This window comes from Microtus pennsylvanicus, chromosome 3 (genome assembly GCF_037038515.1).
Source record: "Microtus pennsylvanicus isolate mMicPen1 chromosome 3, mMicPen1.hap1, whole genome shotgun sequence".
Classification (NCBI taxonomy): domain Eukaryota; kingdom Metazoa; phylum Chordata; class Mammalia; order Rodentia; family Cricetidae; genus Microtus; species Microtus pennsylvanicus.
In genome coordinates, this window is record NC_134581.1 from 87,561,085 (window position 1) to 87,581,535 (window position 20,451).

General features: G+C 44.8%; 1 protein-coding gene across 3 annotated transcripts in view; it reads right to left on the minus strand.

Moving 5' to 3' along the window:
* Positions 1-20,451, minus strand: part of Ets1 (ETS proto-oncogene 1, transcription factor) — a 122,853-nt gene that overhangs the window by 23,045 nt on the left and 79,357 nt on the right. For all 3 annotated transcript variants that reach the window (XM_075966418.1, XM_075966420.1, XM_075966419.1), the window contains 4 exons: positions 8,206-8,325; positions 6,545-6,745; positions 3,856-3,933; positions 2,698-2,946 (listed from right to left, as the gene is read on the minus strand). In XM_075966418.1, coding sequence (XP_075822533.1) covers positions 2,698-2,946; positions 3,856-3,933; positions 6,545-6,745; positions 8,206-8,325 — 648 coding nt within the window. The remainder of the gene's footprint in view (positions 1-2,697; positions 2,947-3,855; positions 3,934-6,544; positions 6,746-8,205; positions 8,326-20,451) is intronic.

Consider the following 20,451-nt stretch of genomic DNA (forward strand, 5'->3'; position numbering starts at 1 on the left):
AGGGGCTCTCTCAGACAGCCTATGGATGTTAACTGTTCTTTGATTACTCTGGCATACAAATAGAGCAAAAGCCTAAGATTTCATGAAGGATGCCCAATGAGTCGTCGGTATGTAGGTGTTCTCTATGCCTGAGTCTCCTGCAATTCCTCTTATCAGCCATCTTTCTATTTGGAGGGCCGGGAGTTGAAAGCACTTCATTTAGCCAAAGTGCTAAAGCAGGCGTCACTACCCTCGTGCAGCCTCACCAGATGCCACTCAGTTCAGACTGTGGTTTAGAGCAGAGTGCGGCTTTCTTTCAGTTCTGTGTCACAGCCCGAGAGCTGGAAGCCTTCATTAACGGGCAGTTTCTCCACAACACTGGCTGAATCCAACAGGATTAGATACTCAGCTCTGCTTCTGAGTTCACCCAGGGAGGCAAGCATGCCCTAAGACAGGCACTGACCATCGTTCCTGAGAAATGCCTCGGTAAGGTCCTTCCAAAGCTAACTGATCCCACTGAACAGCGCTCTCAACAGTAGATGAGCAGCCTCACAGCAACCCACAGAGAAGCCTCACACAAAGACCGGCCTTATAGCACAAACAAGAGGGCCAGAGGGGCACTTTGTAGACTATTACACACAATCTGAATACTACGATTATTAATAGTCAGCTAACAGTAATGTCTGCCGTCTAGACCAATCACAACACTCAGAATCAAGGACCCTTTGGCCAGCCATGCTACAGCGCAGCTACCATGCAGCAAGCAGGCCCGCACAAGCTGGTCTTCCCCATAAGTCTATGGCCTGAGCTTGAAGGAGATGAGGGACAGTGGAGCCACAAAGAAACACCTGATGCCCTTTGGTAAGGATAAGTTTGGGTTTTTAATCACTAGTTACGGTTTGAGGGGATAGTGAGGACCCAAGAACCAAGCAAAGGGAAGGGAGAAGGGGCATTTACACAAATGCGAAACCGGCCACAATTGTAAAACAATGATTACAGATCTACCCAGATTTACAACATCGCTGAACCCTAAACCCACAACTCAGTCTTGTTAACTATACACAGAGACCGCCCCATAAGGAAGAAAATGGTTGTAAGGCTTCAAGCTGCTTGAGAAGAAGTGCACAGATGCACACGGTTGTGAGCATGTATTTAAATAGACACACACCCAAAAATAAATGACAGACAGAAAGGGGAAGACAGACGTGGTCCCACCCATTCCCTTAGGTTTGAAATACAAACAAGGCAGGAGTCTAAGAAGGACCATTCAGGTTCTGGTTTCACAGGGACTTTCCCTGTACAAGGCCAGTTAGCTATCCCGAGGCCTGCTGGAAGGAAGTGTGAGCCTAAAGACTTGAAGAGTCTGACAGTAGGCATGGTTTACAGTGGCCACAGGGTACTCCTTTGGGCTCTCCTGCTTTTGGAGAGCTCTGCACAGGTAATACAGGGAACGGGAATCACTACCCCCCTCCTCATGTTTTTACCACTTTCCCATTTACCCACCATGAAAAGTATTTTTAGCTTTTCAGAAAACAAGTGGGCTCTTCCTGGAGGAAGAAGCCCCTCCCTCTCACAGACTATATACTTCTCTCAACAACAAAACAATCTGAACACACTGCTCCTAGTGGTCAAATGTTTATGTCCTCATTCTAAACAGCACGTATGTTTTACCTTTGGAACGTCAGGTCAGCCAGACCTATTTTGAAACACTGGCTTTACCGCCAGTGAATGTTTTTTATCATTGTTATAATAGCCTTGTCAACAAGAGTACCTTCATTTGGAAGCCTCTTGCCACCTCTTTTCCCTGGTCCCCTAGCTAAATACACACTTTCACCACACTGTTGATGACCAGTTCCAAATAAACCACTGGTTAACCATCTTGCATGTTCCCAAACCAAAGAAGTCACAAGTGGCTTAAGTTCCCAGAATGAACAGCAAAGGTCATCCTAGGTATCAAGTCAGGTTCTACAGTGTGGCCCAGGTGTACCCGACAAGGAACACTAAGGCACACATCAAACTTCAAGAAGATTATGCTCTCAAACAAAAGTCTCTTAATGAAACTGCAGTCTCCTTTACAAAATTCAACTAGAAGTATTACATAGGCAAAACCATTTTACCCTAATAACACATTTGATTATTATTCTGCCATACTTAGTTCCAGCATGAACCCCACGCTCTTTGCCATCTGTTGTGAGATATTTGTACACAGTGTGAAGGTGTGTTGCTGTGATTGGTGAAATAAAAAGCTGAGTGACCAATAGCTAGGCAGGAGATAGGTGGGACTTCTGGGAAAAAGAGAGGAACCCAGGATGATTCTAGGTGCTTGAGGAAAATGCCAATGAGACACAGAGGGAGTCAGATACACAAAATGAGACACAGGTAAAAGGCCACCGGGCAAAATGTAGATTAATGTAAATGAGTTAATTTAAGTTATAAGAGCTAGTGAGACAAGCCTATGCTAAGGCCGAGCTTTCTTAATTAATTCTAAGTCTCGTGTTGTTATTTGGGACTAGTGGCAGAAAAGAAAGTCCAACTACGGCCACCATGTTGCATAAGGCTAAAATCCCGCAGTAAAAGGTCTTATTGTCGAACACACTCAAAAACAGAAAGGCTGAGCCTGATGAATACCAGGCTGATGATAAGTGAGTAAAATAGGACCTGAAAAACTCATAAAGGTCATTCTAGTACCCAAGGAATTTGAAAGTAAATTTGACCTACCACGACTAGCCCTCCCCATGCACATGTTGTCTGGAGTCAACACTTCTTGCTTGATGGCAAAGTAGTCTGTCTGCAAGGTGTCTGTCTGGAGAGGGTCCCGGAGGATGACAGAAGGGTACTCATTCTCATACTTGAGGGACAGGAGTTCCTCCGAGCTGATGGGATGCAGCGTCTGATAGGACTCTGTGATGAAGCTGGGCTCTGAGAACTCTGAGGGAGGAACACACTGAGCATGCTCGATACCATAGCCTAGAAAAGGAGAGTGTGTACAATTGGAGAGACCGATACCTAAAGGAAGCAATCCTTACTACATATCAAGGCCCCACCATGTGATATGAGTGGAATCCCTTGAAGAATAAAAGGAGAGTAAATCAGAAGGGCTTGGTTTCGGCCTTGATCCACAGCTTGCTATCTGCAGCCCTTGATAAGATACCTGCCTTTTGGGACTTAATTTACTTGTCTGTAAAATAAGGTTGATTAAGTCTTCCTGGGAGCACTGTGATGAGTAAGAGTAAATGAGACTCTGTGTGCACAATGTGTGCAACATTTGGGACACTCTTGATGGCTAGTGAGTGTAAGTGTTGTCACTGGAATAATTAAAAAGATAAAAGCGACATCACACCTGTTTAAAACGGCCTTTGACGGCAGAGCCATCAGAGAAATCCAATGGTATTCTTTTTCTCTGGCCACCTCTATGGTGTTCTAAGGTATCTTACATTAAAAAGGAGAAGGTTTACTTTCTGTACTAGAATGTGATGCTCTATGGGCCATTCTTCCAGAGGGATTCCATATAAAACGCTGCCATCCTCAATAATAGACAAGGAAAGCATTTGGGACAAAAATCTAATGCCTGACCCAGCCCTCTTCCAGGCCACTATCACACATGAGATTAAATAAGATCAAAATCTAACCAGGGTGCAGCCCTTTCCCATTGCAGGGACTTTGTAGACTGATCGACATGCATACAAGCTGAATGCTGGGACTCGGTGAAAAGTCATAAAATAAACAACCAAAAGCAGAACATAATTAAGAAAATATTACTTTCTATAGAGTTATGATTAAAGCACCTGAGACTGACTAAAACAGGGGCCTTTCCATGTTCCCTCCCATAAAGAGCAAAGAGACAGAGGAGAGAGGAGAGTGGGAGACGGCACTTACTAATGAAGTAATCCGAGGTATAACGAGATTCTGGATAGGTAGGGTTGACTCCATTAACCTGATAGGGTTTCACGTCCTCTGTAAGAAACACATCAGGGAATAAAATAAAGATAATATGCAAGCAACACTTGGTCCATGAGGGTCTTAGACACACAAGGACCTCGATAACCTCAACCTTTTTCTAGAAAGAAAGAAAAAAGAAACAAAGAAAGAAACCTTCAAGCATATTAAAAAAGTTGGTGTATTAGTTGCCTAACTGGGGCCTTGTCTCAGGATAGGATCACAAAAGTATGGCTGAGTTTATCATTTCAGGGGTTATGAAATGAGATTTACAGTCTTGGAAGGAGATCCAGTGGATAATGTCTAAGGGTTGGAAAAATTTGTGATGTCTTTGTGTTCCCGTTTAGACAACTGCATCTTCAGGCTCGTCTGGGGATGTCTCAAGGACCCTGATCAGTGCTTAACACTCAAACAGATAAATTAAAAACCACTTCAGAAACCATTCAGTCTCTGGGCAAGTAGATTTTTGTATCCTCCAGTTTTTGCAGATGTCTGAAATTTTTTTTTCCTGTGCTTTTCTCATTGTTCTTGGAATTTAAATTCAAGCCCAGACAAGAAGCAGGACACTGGTAAGGCGACTCCACTCAGTGAACCACGGAGACTTACGTAAAGTAAGAGAAGCAACTTAACACCAACTTCCTTGGTACACAGAGAGGAACGGAGAAAAGGCACAGTGGAGAACTGTCATGGTGGGCTCAGGGTCCCCTGACTACTCTAGAATCAAATGCAACAGCTATTGACACTTTACAGAACCTGGCAGTATTTCACTGCCCAAAATAAAACAATCGTAAAGGCAGACAACTGATACGGGGTTTTCCTCAGGTATCTGCTAGCTTGCTAAGAGCAAAGGCTGATGGGAAAACAAGTTTATGCCTGCACTCAAAAAAAAAAAAAGTTCCCAGTTGAGATAAAATGATTAAACTCTGCCTGAGCAGCTTATCAGATTGAAACATCCCCTATACCTTTGGCCTTCAGCTCCGCCCAAAGCCCCTATGCTTGCTGGCTGCTGTGCTGTCCTGAGCACAAACATTCTGACCAGCTCCTCAGCTCTAAGGACCCATAGAAAGACAGTTTTACTGCCTCAGGATACCAGCTGGGATGACAGGACTTGCCTTCTCAAACGTACTCAGTTACACCCCTACTTCACTTCAATTCCCTGACAGTCCTGCGCAGCATAAACAGAGTCTACAGTCCAACCCTCTCTCAGAGACGGAAATTTCCTACAAGCCCACAGTATCACAGCAAGACCACAGGATGGGAAGTGAAACCTAAAAAGATTTAGAAGTGAGTAGAGTTTAAAGTGCTGGTCACTAACTGGGGACGATTTCATGAGAAAAATCTATTTTGCCACACTTTGGAATCAAGGATATGAATATGTCAGGATCAGTGGTGGACTGAGCCCACCCAAAGCTGAGGAAGCTGGGACATCTCCTTCAGGCGCTCATTCGCATTCCGAGAAGCACTGTATTCACAGACTATGTTTGGTTTCATGGTCTGGTGCAACCTGCTGTTGTGTTCCAGAGCCAGCAGTTAAACCAGCTCTGTGAGGAGTCTGCCACAGCTTTCTTTTCCTCTTATGAGCAGGTCACTCGTGTCAGTGCCTAGGGGTCAGCACCAGTGCACACTAAGGCTGCTGTCCCCGGGAGGAGCCACCAAGTCCTTGACTGTGTTCATCGGCTGATCATTTTCAACAAGAAGCTACGGAAAAGGAGTACCCATCACACTCTGTGTCCAGAGGACTGGGACTGGGTCTCTCCTCTGCCCTGAGAGAAGGCCATACTCTTAAACAAAGGAAGGCATTATATGGAAAGAGCTGGATGCCCTGACCCCAGTGGCTGTGCCTACAGCTTGGGCCTGGTGACCACAGGGAAAGGGTGGGCCTGGTTACAGAGGGTAGCAGGCTTCTAGGCTTACAGTCAGCTCCCGGGCACTGCTGACTGCTGGTAACTATAATTTATTTTAAGAAGAAATTCAGAAAAATAAGCTCAGAAACACCCAAGTTTGCCGCCTGCTGCTGTTTCTATACTCAGCCAGAGCTACGGGACATGAGTCACTTGGTCCAAAAAGGTTAGAAGAGGCCGGTAGAGGAGGCTGTGTCATTACAAGGTTGCAACACCGTGTCCTAATATAACCCCAGCTTTGGCTCCAAATGTAAAAGGTATTCCATACTACCATAATCCCAAGTCAGTGAGTGGCAAAGAAATCTGTCTTGCTAAGAAGACTGGAGAAGCTATGCTCTCCTGTACCAGGAGTATACATCATAGATCAAGGGAGGATATATTAACGTTATTGATGAAAAAAAAAACCATATTTTTTTAAATACAAGTTTTTGGTTTGGGAACTATTTGTTGAAAAATAACTTGGATCGTATTTTTGCATACAAGAAACTAAAGAAGTTCAATCTTGCTAAAAATTAAAACATTAACTCCTAATGCACACACACACAAAAATAAACCAGCAAGTATTGATCTTTTGTACTATGTTAGGCTCTGTACCAAAGACATCCCCACCGACCATCCACGCCAGGGCTGAGCACCCACGGCATGAGCATCCTGCTATTGGGCGAGTTTTTCCCCTACTCTTGGAGAAACCTCACACAACCTCCTCCTCCCTGTGGTCACACATTTACCTTTCTGCAGGATCTCTAGATGCTCCCACAGGATGTCCCCAACAAAGTCTGGAGCCAGCTCGAGGAAGCATTCTTTACCCAGGGCACACAATGCCGCTCCATTCATACAGAACTTCTGGAAGTCCACGCCTTTCAGGCTGAACTCATTCACAGCCCACATCACCCAATCCCGAACATGGGTTTCTGTCCACTGCCGGGGGTCTGAGAAGAGAGACCAAATGAGGACAGGGTAGGTCAGGTTGGGGAGCAGACAGTGAAGGGACCAAACAAGGCTGAGGATTCCAGTTACCCTCAGACCTAGGGACCAGCATCCTGTGATGCTTTCCCATGCTTCTCCCCACACTCAATACCACCTCCCCTGTTTTGCCAGGTAGGAGGAGCTATGGTCAGTCAACAATAGTTTCCTGCTTTCATTCAGACCAAGATTCCCATCGATCTCCTCTCTCACCCTTATTTCCATTAAAAAATTTAAAAGCCCCAGATAAGAGAACGTGCCTTCTTGAAAAGCAGTAGTAGCAATGTAAAAGGTTTCCCACAAATGGCACTCTCAACTCTTCAATACACTGGAGGCTTTTATACTGGATTATTTTCATCTTAGCCACTTATTATTTTACAATAATCACCACAACCAATAATAGCATGTCACTCAAGTGTCATTATTAGTGACTACACTAGACATATGCCCTGCAATGTCTGCACCTGCCACAGGCCCTACTTTGAATAGTAGTGATGACATATAAACTGCATATAATACTTAGGGATTGACAGAGCTTGTATCTGTCAATATCACTAAAGGGGCTCAAATGACAATGGGCTGCCGTGGCCAAGTGACTGATGCTTGAATCCAAAAGCTAACTTCATGAGATGCTAAGATACCCACGGCTCAGAGGTTATTTTGCTCTGCCTTCTGGGCCTCATAGAATGTTTGGGATTGTTTTCCACCCAGGTTTAGGGTAAAATTGGAAACAGAAGAAAAAAATATACATATATACTCCAAAAATCTAAACCAAAGCCCCAGTCTGGCCATGCTGGAAATCTCTTATCCAGCAGAGGAAGAGGCATGATTTATACAGACAGCCTTCCTTCAACTTTCTTAACTACAACAACAAAAGCCTTCCTGCTCTTGACTGTCTAATAAATGTTCCTAGGGGAAGCTGATAATTCTTAGCTCACTTCTTTCTTACAGCTCCAGACCCTTTCCGTTCTCCATAAACCCAAAGGGCGAGCACACCTACCAAAGTACATGGAAGCAAACAGAGCATAAACTTCAGCCCCCAGGATTTATCCACAGTAGCCCAGACTGACCCTACAACAAATGCTTCCAAACCTGTCTGCAACTTGGACTTGTTTGAGGAGCTTACAAATTAGAGATATCTAGCACCTGTTAAGATTGCACTGGTCTAGGCTGGGGCCTAGCTGGAAGTTCTCAGAGGTCCAGAGAGTCTGATGTACAGACAGGTCGAGAAACACTGTCCTAAGACCAAGATGGTGATGACAAGCTGGGAAAGGGTGGATCCTCAGCCCCTGTATCTCACGGATGTCTGCAATAGCCACTGCTGATTCCAGTGCTGCTACTCGAAGCCAGCCTAGCTGGGGGAGAGCAAGAGCCTTCCCTAACACTCTGGCCTGAGTGACCCCTTATCCTACTGTAAAAAGGATACCTTTGGGGATTCCCAGTCGCTGCTGCTCTTTTGTGAAGCCACTGAAAGTAGCTTTCAGTGCTTGGGACATCATTTCTTTGCTGCTCGGAGTTAACAGAGGGACATCTGCACATTCCATATCTGTAAGGAAAAATAAAAACAACATATGAAACACAAAAACCACACAGGTAATTAACCACTCACAAAGAATGAGAGGGTGTGAATGAGCCAGAGGCTGAGAAAGAACTGTGTTAATGTCCTCATCACAGCAGGTAAAATTGAAGGGGTTTTCCACAATATGCTAGGCCCCTTTGAAAAAAAAAAACAAAACCCTGTGTCTTGCTTACAATGCTCTGTACCCTGGTGAACAAAATATGTTTATTCTTTCTTCTGATCTCTACCATCCATGGCCCCCATTTGTCCTTCTTATTCAATGAAACCATTTTTGCTACTACATATTTTCAGTTACCTATAAAAAGAAGAAACAATATTATTCATTCAACCAAGAATTACTTTGTGCTTGAAATATGCAAGGGACAGGAATAGCACAGAACAAAAAACAGCAGGGACCATAGAAACAGCACTGCCCAAGACAGGTTCTTGCAGTGGATTCAGTTAAGAAATGCTTAAATACAGTGTCAACATGGGCTTCATTGGAGAAGATGCACACTAGCCTAGAACTGGAACTGCAGCAACTCCAGAGGATCAGGAGAAACTTGCCATGGGCAGAGAGATGGCTGATGTGAGAGCTGAGGGACTCTCCGAAACTAAGGAAGAAAAATACACTCTAGCTTAGCTGTTCTCAGAGTGTGGTACCCCAGGCAAGCATACCAGCCTTGCCTGGAAATGATGGGATACAAATTTTCAGTTCCCCTGAAGGCCTACTGGATCAGAGCCTATGTATCTGCTTTTCAACACAAAGCCCAGTGATGAGCACTAAGCTTAAGCAGCTCAGTCTTAGGCATAGCATAAAGGAAGGTCATGAGATAAGAAGTAATAAGAAGATGAAAGTAGAGGTTCTTTCACCTCCTTGGTTAGGTTTACACCAAGGTATTTTTATTAGGCTTCTGTGAATGGGATTATTTCCCTGATTTCCTCCTCTGTGCTTCTGTCGCTGGTGTATAGAAAGACTACTGATTTTATTATTTTTTGTATGTTCATTTTGTATCCTGCCACTTTACTGAAAGCTAATTGGCTAGGCATTTTCTGTTTATGTACAGTACCCATGCCGCCTACAAACAGGGGCACTTTGACTTCTTTTCCTATGTGTATCCTTTTTGTTTCCATTTTTATGCTCTAACAAGACTGAGTCCTATACTAAACAGGAGTAGAGACAGGGCAGTAGAGACACACCTCGGTTGAGTGATATAGAAAAATCAAGCTAAGACTGAGCTAGAAGCTTTCTCTCCTCCATCTAGTCCTCGTCATCCTAAAACATGCTATGGAGACTGCTGGAGAAAAGGCAGCCATTGCCTTACACAAGTGGGAACTCTACAAACTACACGATCAAGATGTGCTCGCTTGTGCACCAGTGGCACTATTGCTATGGGGTAACCAACTGTTCTCGGGCTTTGAGGCCCTCTCCACAGGGCAGAATTCATGCCTGATACAGCAAGCCCTATCAAAAACTCACGGATGGGAGGTCTTAGGCTACACAGGGTGAAAAGTGAATACTGTTGTTTAGTTAAACTGGCATAACATAAACTGCCCTCTAAATATTTATGCTTCTACTCATCAACAAATGCTACTCCCATCCTTAATCAGAGAAGCCTGTTCTGAGTAAATGGTAGTAAATGAAGAAACTCACAGATACATGAGGTGCTGAGATTAAGTGACAGATAAATGCTCAGCCCTAAACAAGACATGTATCCCATCCCCTCTAAGGAATAGGGAACAAAGTAGGAGAGGAGACAGAAATAATGTAAGATCTATATGACACACAGAAGGGTTATAAAATATCATCTTCTGAGGAAGGCACAGTCATTGTAATCTCAAACACACAGCAGCTGTGCAAGCCTGCACTGGGTCTTCACAAGAGTAAGTTCCTCCACAGCCCAACATGGATGAGAGAGAGGCCTAGGGAGCCCTACCCTTCACCGTGAACTATTTGCTAATTGACAGATTCAGGCAGATAAGGAGTCGCTGTTTTAGTTGTGTACCCAGTGGTGACCCCACCAATGGGTGGCGGCCAGGCTCCAATGAACAGTTCCAAACCAAAGGTCACACAGATGGCCCCGGTTAAACTAACTGAGTCACAAAACAAAAGTAAAAGTCCTATCTAGGAAAGCGGCTGTGGGGAGGATTTACAGGAATGGTAAGGAGATAAGAGGAGAGCAATCAAAATACACAAGTACACAATTTTCAAAGAACAAACTTCATTTTTAAAATTACAGAAAAAGAAAGAGAAATAAAACTTGTAACACTAGAAGAAGAAAAAAAGATGAGCGATTATTGAGTCACAGAGTGATCAGGCAGGCAGCTGTCTGACATGAAGTTGAAGAGGTAAGTAGAGACCATGTTAAAGAACAGGCCACTTTATCCTATGGAAAACCCAAAGCTGCTGAAGTTTAACCAGAGGAACTCGCTGCACTGTTAGTTTGTAAAGAGTGGTTTAGGTGCACACGAATGGACGCAAGGGGGCTTGTGAGAGAGTGGGAGTATTGGTTCTGCTGAGAGACGACAGTGGCTTTGTCTAGGAAAGCAGCCATGCTGATAAGATAGGCAGGCAAGCCTGAGGTAGATCCAGGAAGTCCCAATTATGACCTCTGTAAGAGGAAAAGCACAGTGAGGTATCAAATCCTGCAGATCTGCCAGTGTCACCATTTGCCAGACCCATACAGTTTTACCCTCCCGTACCTGTAGGCCCTGGTCCTGATCTGAGCACAGGCACAGAGGCAACACAAAGCATCTTCTAAATGCACCTTGAGGCTATTTCTCCCCAAAGCTAAACCCTCCGAGCTTTTCTGTGACTTATGTGGTGACTAGCTGCATTGCCAGGAGCTTCAGAAGCCTGAGCTATCAGTGTACAAACATGCAGAAACTGGGGTAACATGATCGAGTTTCTTCGCTGGCTTGTTGGTGAAGTTCCTCAGTAGGAAGGAAGGAAGGAAGGAAGGAAGGAAGGAAGGAAGGAAGGAAGGAAGGAAGGCTCTGAATGTATGACCTTCAAGAAAAGGAGGTCAATATGTTGCCTCTGAAAGACAAAATGGACAGAGGCAACACTGCATGACTGAGGACAGCTTTCAGCCATGCTACCAGAGAGCAACCCAGTGTCCCCGCCCTCCTAAGAAGAAAAAGGTAGACATAGCTACTCTCCCAGGCCCCGCCAGTCCCAGGGAGTATTTGAATAGCCAGAGCGTGCCTCCAGGAAGATTGACAAAATGATGGAAAATCCCAGATTTTGGAATAAAAACATAAAAGGCTCAGAGAAGGGATAGTCGTTGATTACACAACATCCAGCCCTTCAAACAATGAAATAATCATCACATGAGTCACTAAGAAGCACATCAATGTTCCCCGTTCGTCCTTATTTCACCAATCTCAGAACAGCTAAGTGGCATTGAGCGCCTCCCCTTTGGGGCACAGGTCAATTTTACTTCAGAGAAAGAGGCCCTTTAGTTAAGCAGGGAGCATGACTTCAGAGCTGGGAAAACTCCAACAACCTCGGATGCTAACACAAAGCTAAACACACTTCAATCAATGAATACTTGGTGAATTCAGTATTTCTCAATGTAATCAACTTTGTCCCCTTCATGTCCATCTGATATAAATTCAGGAACTTGAACTGTGTGGGTTTGTCTCTCTGTCTCTGTGCCCACCATTAGACTAAAAAGTCATGAAAAGGGCTTTACTGATGGTGGAAATTGGCTGAGGCCACACGTGGGACATGCAGGCCAAGGCTAATAGAGTGTCTGTAGGGCTACCATAAACTGAACCCAGAATGAATCTGGCAGGCTGGCGCCCATTATACCCTAAACATGAAAGCAGGGGCAATACGATGCCCTCATGAGAAGACAGCCAAGAGCAAGGACAACGGCAGAGAGCCTGAGGAGGAGGATTCCCTCAGGCTGCATCCTCTTCTACAGCAGCGCTCTGGTAGTCTGCAAGGACCAGGAGTGTTAAGTGGATGTTTTTTATGCAGTTTCTGCATCCTGTTGCGGTAGCAAGCACGTCCATTCTCTCACTTGTTTTCTCTAACGGAAGTGTCTGGAACTACCTTGGCTTGTCCACCTCAGTACTCCCTCTAAAAGTCTAGTTCATATGCTACCACCTGGTCCTGTCCCTCTTGTAGTGAGATCCAACCTCTGGGTCTCCTGGAAGATCACTCAAGTCAGCTAGAGAAAACTATCTCCACATCTAGGACACTTGCATTGGGATGTAAGCTCCTTCAGACAGCACTCTCATTGTTCTTGAAACCAATTCTGGAAAGAGGAAAGTCAGAACTTTTCTGCATTTGTAAAACTCAAGATTTGGACTTAAAACAAACAAACGAACAAAACCAAAAAAAAAAAAAAGGCCCTTTCTCTACACAGCAGTGAACAGCTGGCTGGGTTGTCTTTTCTGTGGTGTGGACTGAACAACAGCCAGGCATGGTGGTACAGGCCTTTAATGTAGCACTTGGGAGGCAAAGGCAGGCAGATCTCTGGGAGTTCAAGGCCAGCCTGGTCTACAAAGTGAGTTCTAAGACAGCCAAGGGTGTTACACAGAGAAACCCTGTCTTGAAGGAGAAAAAGGAAATGAGATCAATAATTATGCTCAAAAGTGGATAGATTAAGCTTGTTACTTAAAGACCAGTGCAAAAGTTCCCTCAATATTATCTATGATTGTGTAAACTATGGTAATTACTCTTATCAAAGATGAGGAGCAGGAGGCAGCAGATGGAGAACCTGCCATGGCTTAGGAAAGAAGACATTACTGTTCCTACATTTACTTCATTGCTATAACACTTTGCATTATACAGATACTCTCTAATCTTGGGAAAGGCATCTGGACACTAATCAGTATCTCCAGGAACATTAACTAATTGTATTTCTTAGAAAAATACTGAGATTGCCTTTGTGGTAATAATTACAATATCTTAAAATCAAATAACACAGCTCTCAAAATGCAGAGACCCAGACTTGAAGAAAAAGTGTGCCAATCCTCTGGAGACTCTCAACACAATGCAAGGAAGCTAAAGTCATATGTTAAACCTCAGGACCCTACCTCTGCAATAACATAGGACTCACCCTAATTTCTGAGAAGACAATGGTAAAAACCCATGTCAAGGTACACAGTGTGAAGTAGGAGCAGGCAGGACAGCTCTCCTGGAATCTCCAGGCACACTGAGCCAGCAGCACAGGGAATGCAGGGAAACACCAGCCTGAATTTCAGTGTGGCCTACCCCGACAACCCCATACCATTTCAAGGGAAATGGAAAACAAGAGCTTCTAGTCTGTTTGTGTCTCAGTCCAAGTTAAGGGCCGTTCGGTTTCCAAGAACCCTTCAAAGGGATCTTGTGTGTCTTCTTCCACCATTCTTTGCAGTTCTCTAAAATATAACCGCTCATACCAATGTTACAAAGAACTTATTTGAGGTAGCTTTTACTTAGCAAGAGGTTAAAGGCTTAAGGGCCTTATAAGACTACAAGTTCTTTCTCCTGCTGTTCACCACAACATCTGGAATCCACCGGTAAGATAGTGAGCGACAGAGCCAAAGACAAGAATCCCAGATGAGCATCCAATGTCGTGTGAATGCTACACCGGGAGAAGCTTTAGACTTGACAGGGATCTTAGGCCTGGGTTGGGTACTGCCATAAACTGAGCAGCCGGAGACAGAGGTGGGTAAGCTACCTCGTAGCTTTTTAAGACTTTGTTCATACACCTTTCCACCATATCCCCACAGGGCGACAGTCCTGGGCAGGAGGTCCTGGGAAGTGCTTCAGGGTTCCCCTTCTACAAATGTGGAAAAGATGACACCAGAATGGCTTAGCATAGAGTCACAGAACAAGATGGACTAACTAGGGCCAGAAGACAGATTTCTACTCTTGAAAATCCAGGGTCTTCCTGCTCAGTTCCACTACCAAAGGGAACAGACTGCATAAATATAATCGAGAGATGAAAAACTTTCGAAGCAGTAAAAGACAAGATTTATTTTTGCTTAAAATTAGATAAATATGAGATATTTTAACAATTAAAACTATTCCAAGACTCTTCGTTTCATGCAGATAATCCCAAAAGGAATTATGGAACCCTGTTTGCAGCATCTACTGTTCTTCTCCTTTCCTGGGACTAAGGGAAGCCTTCCTTCCTTCCATCCACATGAAGCAGACGGGCTAAACAGCAACCTGGCTAGTTTCTATCTGTCTTCACCTCCGAGTTACCTTGATGGGTTGCTGTACATATGACATAGGACTAAGTAGTTACACAAAATTTGCTGAAATTTTTTCAGAGTAAGCAGAAACTCAGAAGAAGCCATCTAGCTTACATGGAAAGGGAAGAAGCAAACAAACAAACGAATGAAAGAATGCCCAAATGCAAAGATGGAGTTCTAAAAACAAGGGAGAAAACAGAGCAGGAGACATGCATACGGCTGACTTGCTGTCTTGATCAAAATCTGCAGACTCTGCTGTCACTTTCTCCATTAGGCAACTCACACTAGGGAAGCCACTTACTAATTCACCTCTAAAAAGAGTTCTGTTAAGAGGCAGCCCCTGTATCACTGGGTTTTACAATTCTGATCTGATAATTTTCAGATGTAATAGTGTACTGAACCCTTATTTCATATCTCTGTCTCCCTCCCCCCCACACACATGCAAATACACAATAAAGATAATCCAAGCAACAAGTCATTTCATCTTCTAATGTTCTATTGTCTTGAGGATTTGAGAAAATAAGTATTATAGAATAGAAACTTAAAGAGATAGATGAAGTCAAAAAAAAAATGGGGCTTGAAATTATCTTGCCTGGTACTTACACCAACCAGGTCTACAGTTCATCTACTGGCCCACTTGAACCACAGAACTTCTGTTAAGGCAATATCATCATGATTGAGAAATTGGCACAGGGGAAGCAGAGATCTTCAGATCAGGATAGAAAGCCATCCTGAGACTCCCATGTCCGACATGGGAAAGACTAAAGTTATCATTTGTCTTCCTAATGGCTCATGGCCTTGTGAACTTTCAACTCTAACTAAGAGCACACCAAAAACGTTGATGTTCTGACAAACATCACAAGGGCAGTTTCAAAGAGACAAGTTTCCTAGAGCAAACCCCAGTGTAGGACAATAACACAAGGAGAAAAATGGCTGTGGCTAGAGGAGCTGAAAACTCCAGCTGCTGGAAGTTGCTATTGGCTTCTAAAAGGGCACAACCATCCCAGAAGAATGGGAATCTCAAAGACAGTGAGTACTGCCCTTTCTCTTTCACAGACAGTAGAGGAGAAGCAGAGTCAAAGGGAGCGTGGCCTTCAGTTTTGCTCTTGGGTCCCCTAGCAGGCAGTAGAAACTAGGCAGACATGACTTCAATCCCAGGGGTAGGTGGGAGGCAGGAGTTCTTCTGGAGTCCCTGGCTCCGGTTTCATTAATAAAAAGATGCGATGTAACGAAGGAATACCAGGCATCAACCTGGGGGTCCCCACCGGGTCCACCCATTCCAGTCATGCAGTGTATCACTGTTCCAAACAACAGAACAGCATGAGAAATGGAATAGATTCCCATCAGGTAGAAAAACAAACAATCGAGCATGAGTCCTTCTCCTCTACCCAACCCTCCAGCAGGCACCAGCCAGTAAAAACTAATCCAAAGAAGACAGCAAGAAGCGGCACAGAAAATCCCTAATTCACCCTCCAGTGACCTGGCCGTCCAAAAACGCGAGCCAGTCTCAGATTACAGCATCTCTCTGTGCCAATGCACACAGCCACCAGAGAACACACACTGGGGACACCGTGCCAACTCAAAGGTAGATGCCTCTTCTCAGAGAAATGCTGGCCTAGGACAAAAGAGAGGGTCTCCTAAAGGACAGCGGGTTCTCCAAGCTGCTCTGAGCCTGAGAAAGCAGTGTGCAGGGTCCACCAGGCACAGTGAACATCTGTAGGAAGTGACCTCAGACTCCCCCCTCCTTCCCCTCACCCATCCCCTGCCCTATCCCCCAAAAGGAGTTTTAACACATTATTACCACTGAGGTCCTGAGGATCTGGTGAGTCACCAGGCTCACATATGGTTCCAATGAGCCCTTGACCATTACATGGTAGGGAAGCAGGAAAAACAAATGAAAGCGGTTGTAATTCGGCAGCGTCGGAGTTCAGACCTGCCAGACAAAAGGGATTGCAGGCATGTTCCCAAATGCGTTCAGGCACCTGACATGCAAAAGCTATTTTTAATCACTGGATTTATTTCTTTCCAAGCCGCTCCACCATCCTCCACCTCAGCACATGGATAGGAAGGCACAGCAGGACCCAAATCAATTCCAGGTGTTCAGGGAAACCCAGAAAGGCTCTTCCGTTCCAGGAGAGAAGGCAGAAAGGAGAACCGGCCCCTGAGTCCTGAGGATCGGTGCTCTGACTCTGTCCCTAGGACGGCTCAAGTCTCCCACCCAAAACACCCAAGGAGGAAACACGTGGATGAAGATGCCCTGCTAGAAGGCCTTTGAAATATAAATCTTCTCTAGCAGCCCCAGCAAGCGAAGGCCCAAGAAATGGTCTCAAGACAGAGATCCGATTCTTCATTTCGTTCTCATTTTCACAGTTCCATACACCTGGGAGGTTGAGAGATCCCTGAAACCTGCTGTCCTTCCAGGCACTGCAAAGAAAATCTCATGCTCTGCTTCTTGTCAAAAGTTGCCCCAGTTCAATTAAGACACCACACTCTGCTGAGCGTCTGTTATGTCCCACTAGACGCTGGCATTTCACGTGCCTGTCCCACAACCGTCTTGGCAGAGCACACCCCAGAGGCACAGCAAGCTCAGGAAAATCGCTTCCACTGAATCTCTCTCTCTCCACCCCAATGAAGGAACATTATTCGTTCTGCACCTTGTAACCCAACTTGCAAGGGGGAAATCCTTTTGGTGGCCATCATCTAAAATATATTTGCCATGACAACACTTCACACCTACACAAATCCTGGGGATCTTTAGTTTTTAAAAGCTTCCCATGAGTGCCACGTTAGAATCAACAGGACACAAAGAAAATGTATAGTTCTGTACTCAAAGTTCTTTCCTATATATGAAGATTTTCTGAAAGAGCGAGCAGTCTCTGCTTACACCAAACAAACCATACTAATCATTTATGGGCCTTTAATTCAGTGACTTTCCCATAGTTTAAAGCGATGTTTGGCGGGCAAGGGGTGTGGTTCAATGGCAGAAGGCATACAGCTAGCCCTGGATTCTAGTCCTACCACCCTATGGCAGAGCTCTTCTGCACAAGCAGCACCTGGACAGAATGTGGACGCCCTTAGAGAGTCGCTTTCAGCCGTTTACAAGGTGGTCACATACTTCAGTGCCTTTCCATCCTACGTGGCTCTTTTCAGCTCTCGCCACACAATATGCCTGTGTGAGTTCATAGCGTCCCAGGACAGTGTGATCCCTTGGTCCATAGTCTCCGTGGACGTCCTAGGTAGATGTGCCTGGATCTGCACACAGCCATGCTGCATACTGATGACTCTTTCTCTGTCTTATGCCTTCTGGCTTGGCAGTGTGAGAACTGGAACCCAGGCATTGCACAAGCTAGGCAAGTTCTCTACCAGCCAGCCCCAGCCCCAGCCTTTATACTTCCAATATTACTAGTCTAACCTGTAACTAAAATACTCATGGCAGGGTCAGAAGGCTCTCAGTAATGGCATGACATCGAACAGCCCCTCTCAAAATGATGGAAACTATCTGACGTTCTACATCTTGTTATTATCCCAGCAAGGGGTACTACTTCTGGTGTGTTGCTTATGGATTACTGATGAGTCTCGATGGCCTCGGCATCTCCCATCCCAAGAGGGTTATTAGGACAATCGACTTATTTTAATCTCACACTGGCTTCCCACCTATTATTACCATCACTACTTTTTAAGCAGAATTTTACACTGCTGAAAGTGTTTTCCCGGATGTTTTAGTATTATTTCCTCCACTCCCCAGCTGAGGAAACTGAGGCCCACGAAGGCTACTTCAGTTATTTCACCACCATGGCCAACAGGAAAGTGACGCAACCAGAAATTCAAGTCCAGATCTTTAGACACAAAGGTAGATATTTCCTCTCTGTGTCTATTTGTAAAAATACAAGCAAGGGAGACAGAAAAGACAGGCTTGCCACAGGATGTAGCGTGCTTCAGAGAAGAGTAGACCTCAATCCCGGAGATAGCAGGCAGCAGCCATAACACGGGGCTCCGGGTGCCACTATGCCCCTACACCACTGTATAAACCCTCCCTTCCCTGGACTGACCTGTTCCCACTCCTGGCTCAGAACCTCAGTAAAATATGGAGAAAAGGGGGCGGCCCGGGCACCCCCACCCCCAGGAAAGTAAATCCAGGAGAGTAGAAATTAAACATTTTCTCCATGGGCAAAGGAAAAATCTGGGCAAACAAATGGAGCTAAGCCCGTTTATTTAGGCTGGAAGAGGTAAAGTTTTCCTGCACTTTTGAACTGTTCTCTCAAGGCCTGCCTCTCCCTCCCACGCAGGAAACAAACACAGAGCCAGTCCTCTTCCACTGAGTGCTCAGGGGCTCAAAGCTAACCGGGGAAGATGTTCTGAGAGAGAGGAGCTGGGGGGCTGCCTGGGCAGAGACAGCGGGAGAGGAGGAGACAGCAAGGAGGACCAAGCCAGAAGAGAGGCAGAAGGCCAAGTGGGAAGGGGCTCCAGAGATGCCTCAATTTACTCCAGCTGATGATGTTCAGAAAGGGACATTTTCCGTGAAGCTTGAAAGGAAATTCTTTCCCCGTTTTCTTATTTATTTAGAGATTATATAAATACATCTTAAACCCCCTCCCCTCTAAAAAGAACAATTTTCCAGTGGAGGGGGGAAAAAAAGCCTTGTTTGAGATGAAAGCCAGTCTTCAAAATCCCTCAGAGGAAGCCGGCATGTCTTGGTGCTACAGAAAGAAAAACAAAGTAGACATTCTTCCTGTGTTCTGAGGCTTTTTTATGCAGATGTGTTTTTCTTTTAATAAATAAATCTGGACGGAGAAGAAAAATGCACATCTACAAACATTCACACAGTGCAACTGTCTGTATTCAAACCAGAAAAACCATGACCAAAAAAAAAAATGAGTGTGCAAGTGTATTTTCTCAGTGGAGGAGACAGAGATGCTTAACGTGGCGCCATGAGCCCACACATCTGAGAACTATGTGTCTCAGACTGACAAGAGAGTGGCAGTCAAGGGAAAGGCAGAACCTGGGCAAAAATCAGCATTCTGCTCTATCTAACAATCTTCTGGCCAAAGACACTCAGTGGTGCCCTACTTGGTGAGCCTTTCAGTTTCATTAATAAGCTATGATGGTTATGAAAAGAGGAATCATACCCATTTTGTTAAAAACGCCTGCTTAGGAGTTGTGGCCTTCAGACCCAGTTCTAATTGTTGAAGCCTTGGAGTAGTGGTTTTTCAGCTTTTATCCTTCCCCATTGCTAACCCCTCTGTCCAGGTTTTCAAACCCCCTACAAGCATTCACAGTGGCCTCTCTCTTCACCTAAGAGCAACACTGCAAAGCCTGCACTTCTGTGTCCCTCAAGAGCACCATAAACCTCCACAGAGAATACTCTACTTTTTGTGGTAAACTGAGACCAATGAGATGATCATTGAAAATCAAGAACACTGGCAACTATCCTGCCACAGCCAAACTACCGCCAGCTCCATGTGAACTCATAGGGCGTCAATCCCACACCTAGGGCCTGGCATTTATTGGCTTCAAAACAGGACTTCACATTGATCTACAGTAAACTGCATTGTTTTGATCCATACTTCTCCATGTAAAAAAAAAAATCTTCATAGCAAGAATCTGCACACACCCTATTAGCTATCTATCCCAGCCTTTGCACCATCTGCAACTTACTAAGAATGCTTTCTGCATCTTGCTCTATTCTAAGCCCCTGATGATATGTAAAAAAAATGGAAAAAAATCGAAAAGGCAATGGCCAAGTACTGAGCGCTATAATGCAAGACCACAGACTATGTATTACTCTGACACAGGCACATTAATCAAACCCTGTGGGGACAGGTGTTCAACCCCTTACAAATCCTCCCGATTCTACTATCAACACATCCACATATCTCTGTCTCCACCACAAATATATCAAGGAAAGACTCAGACAAA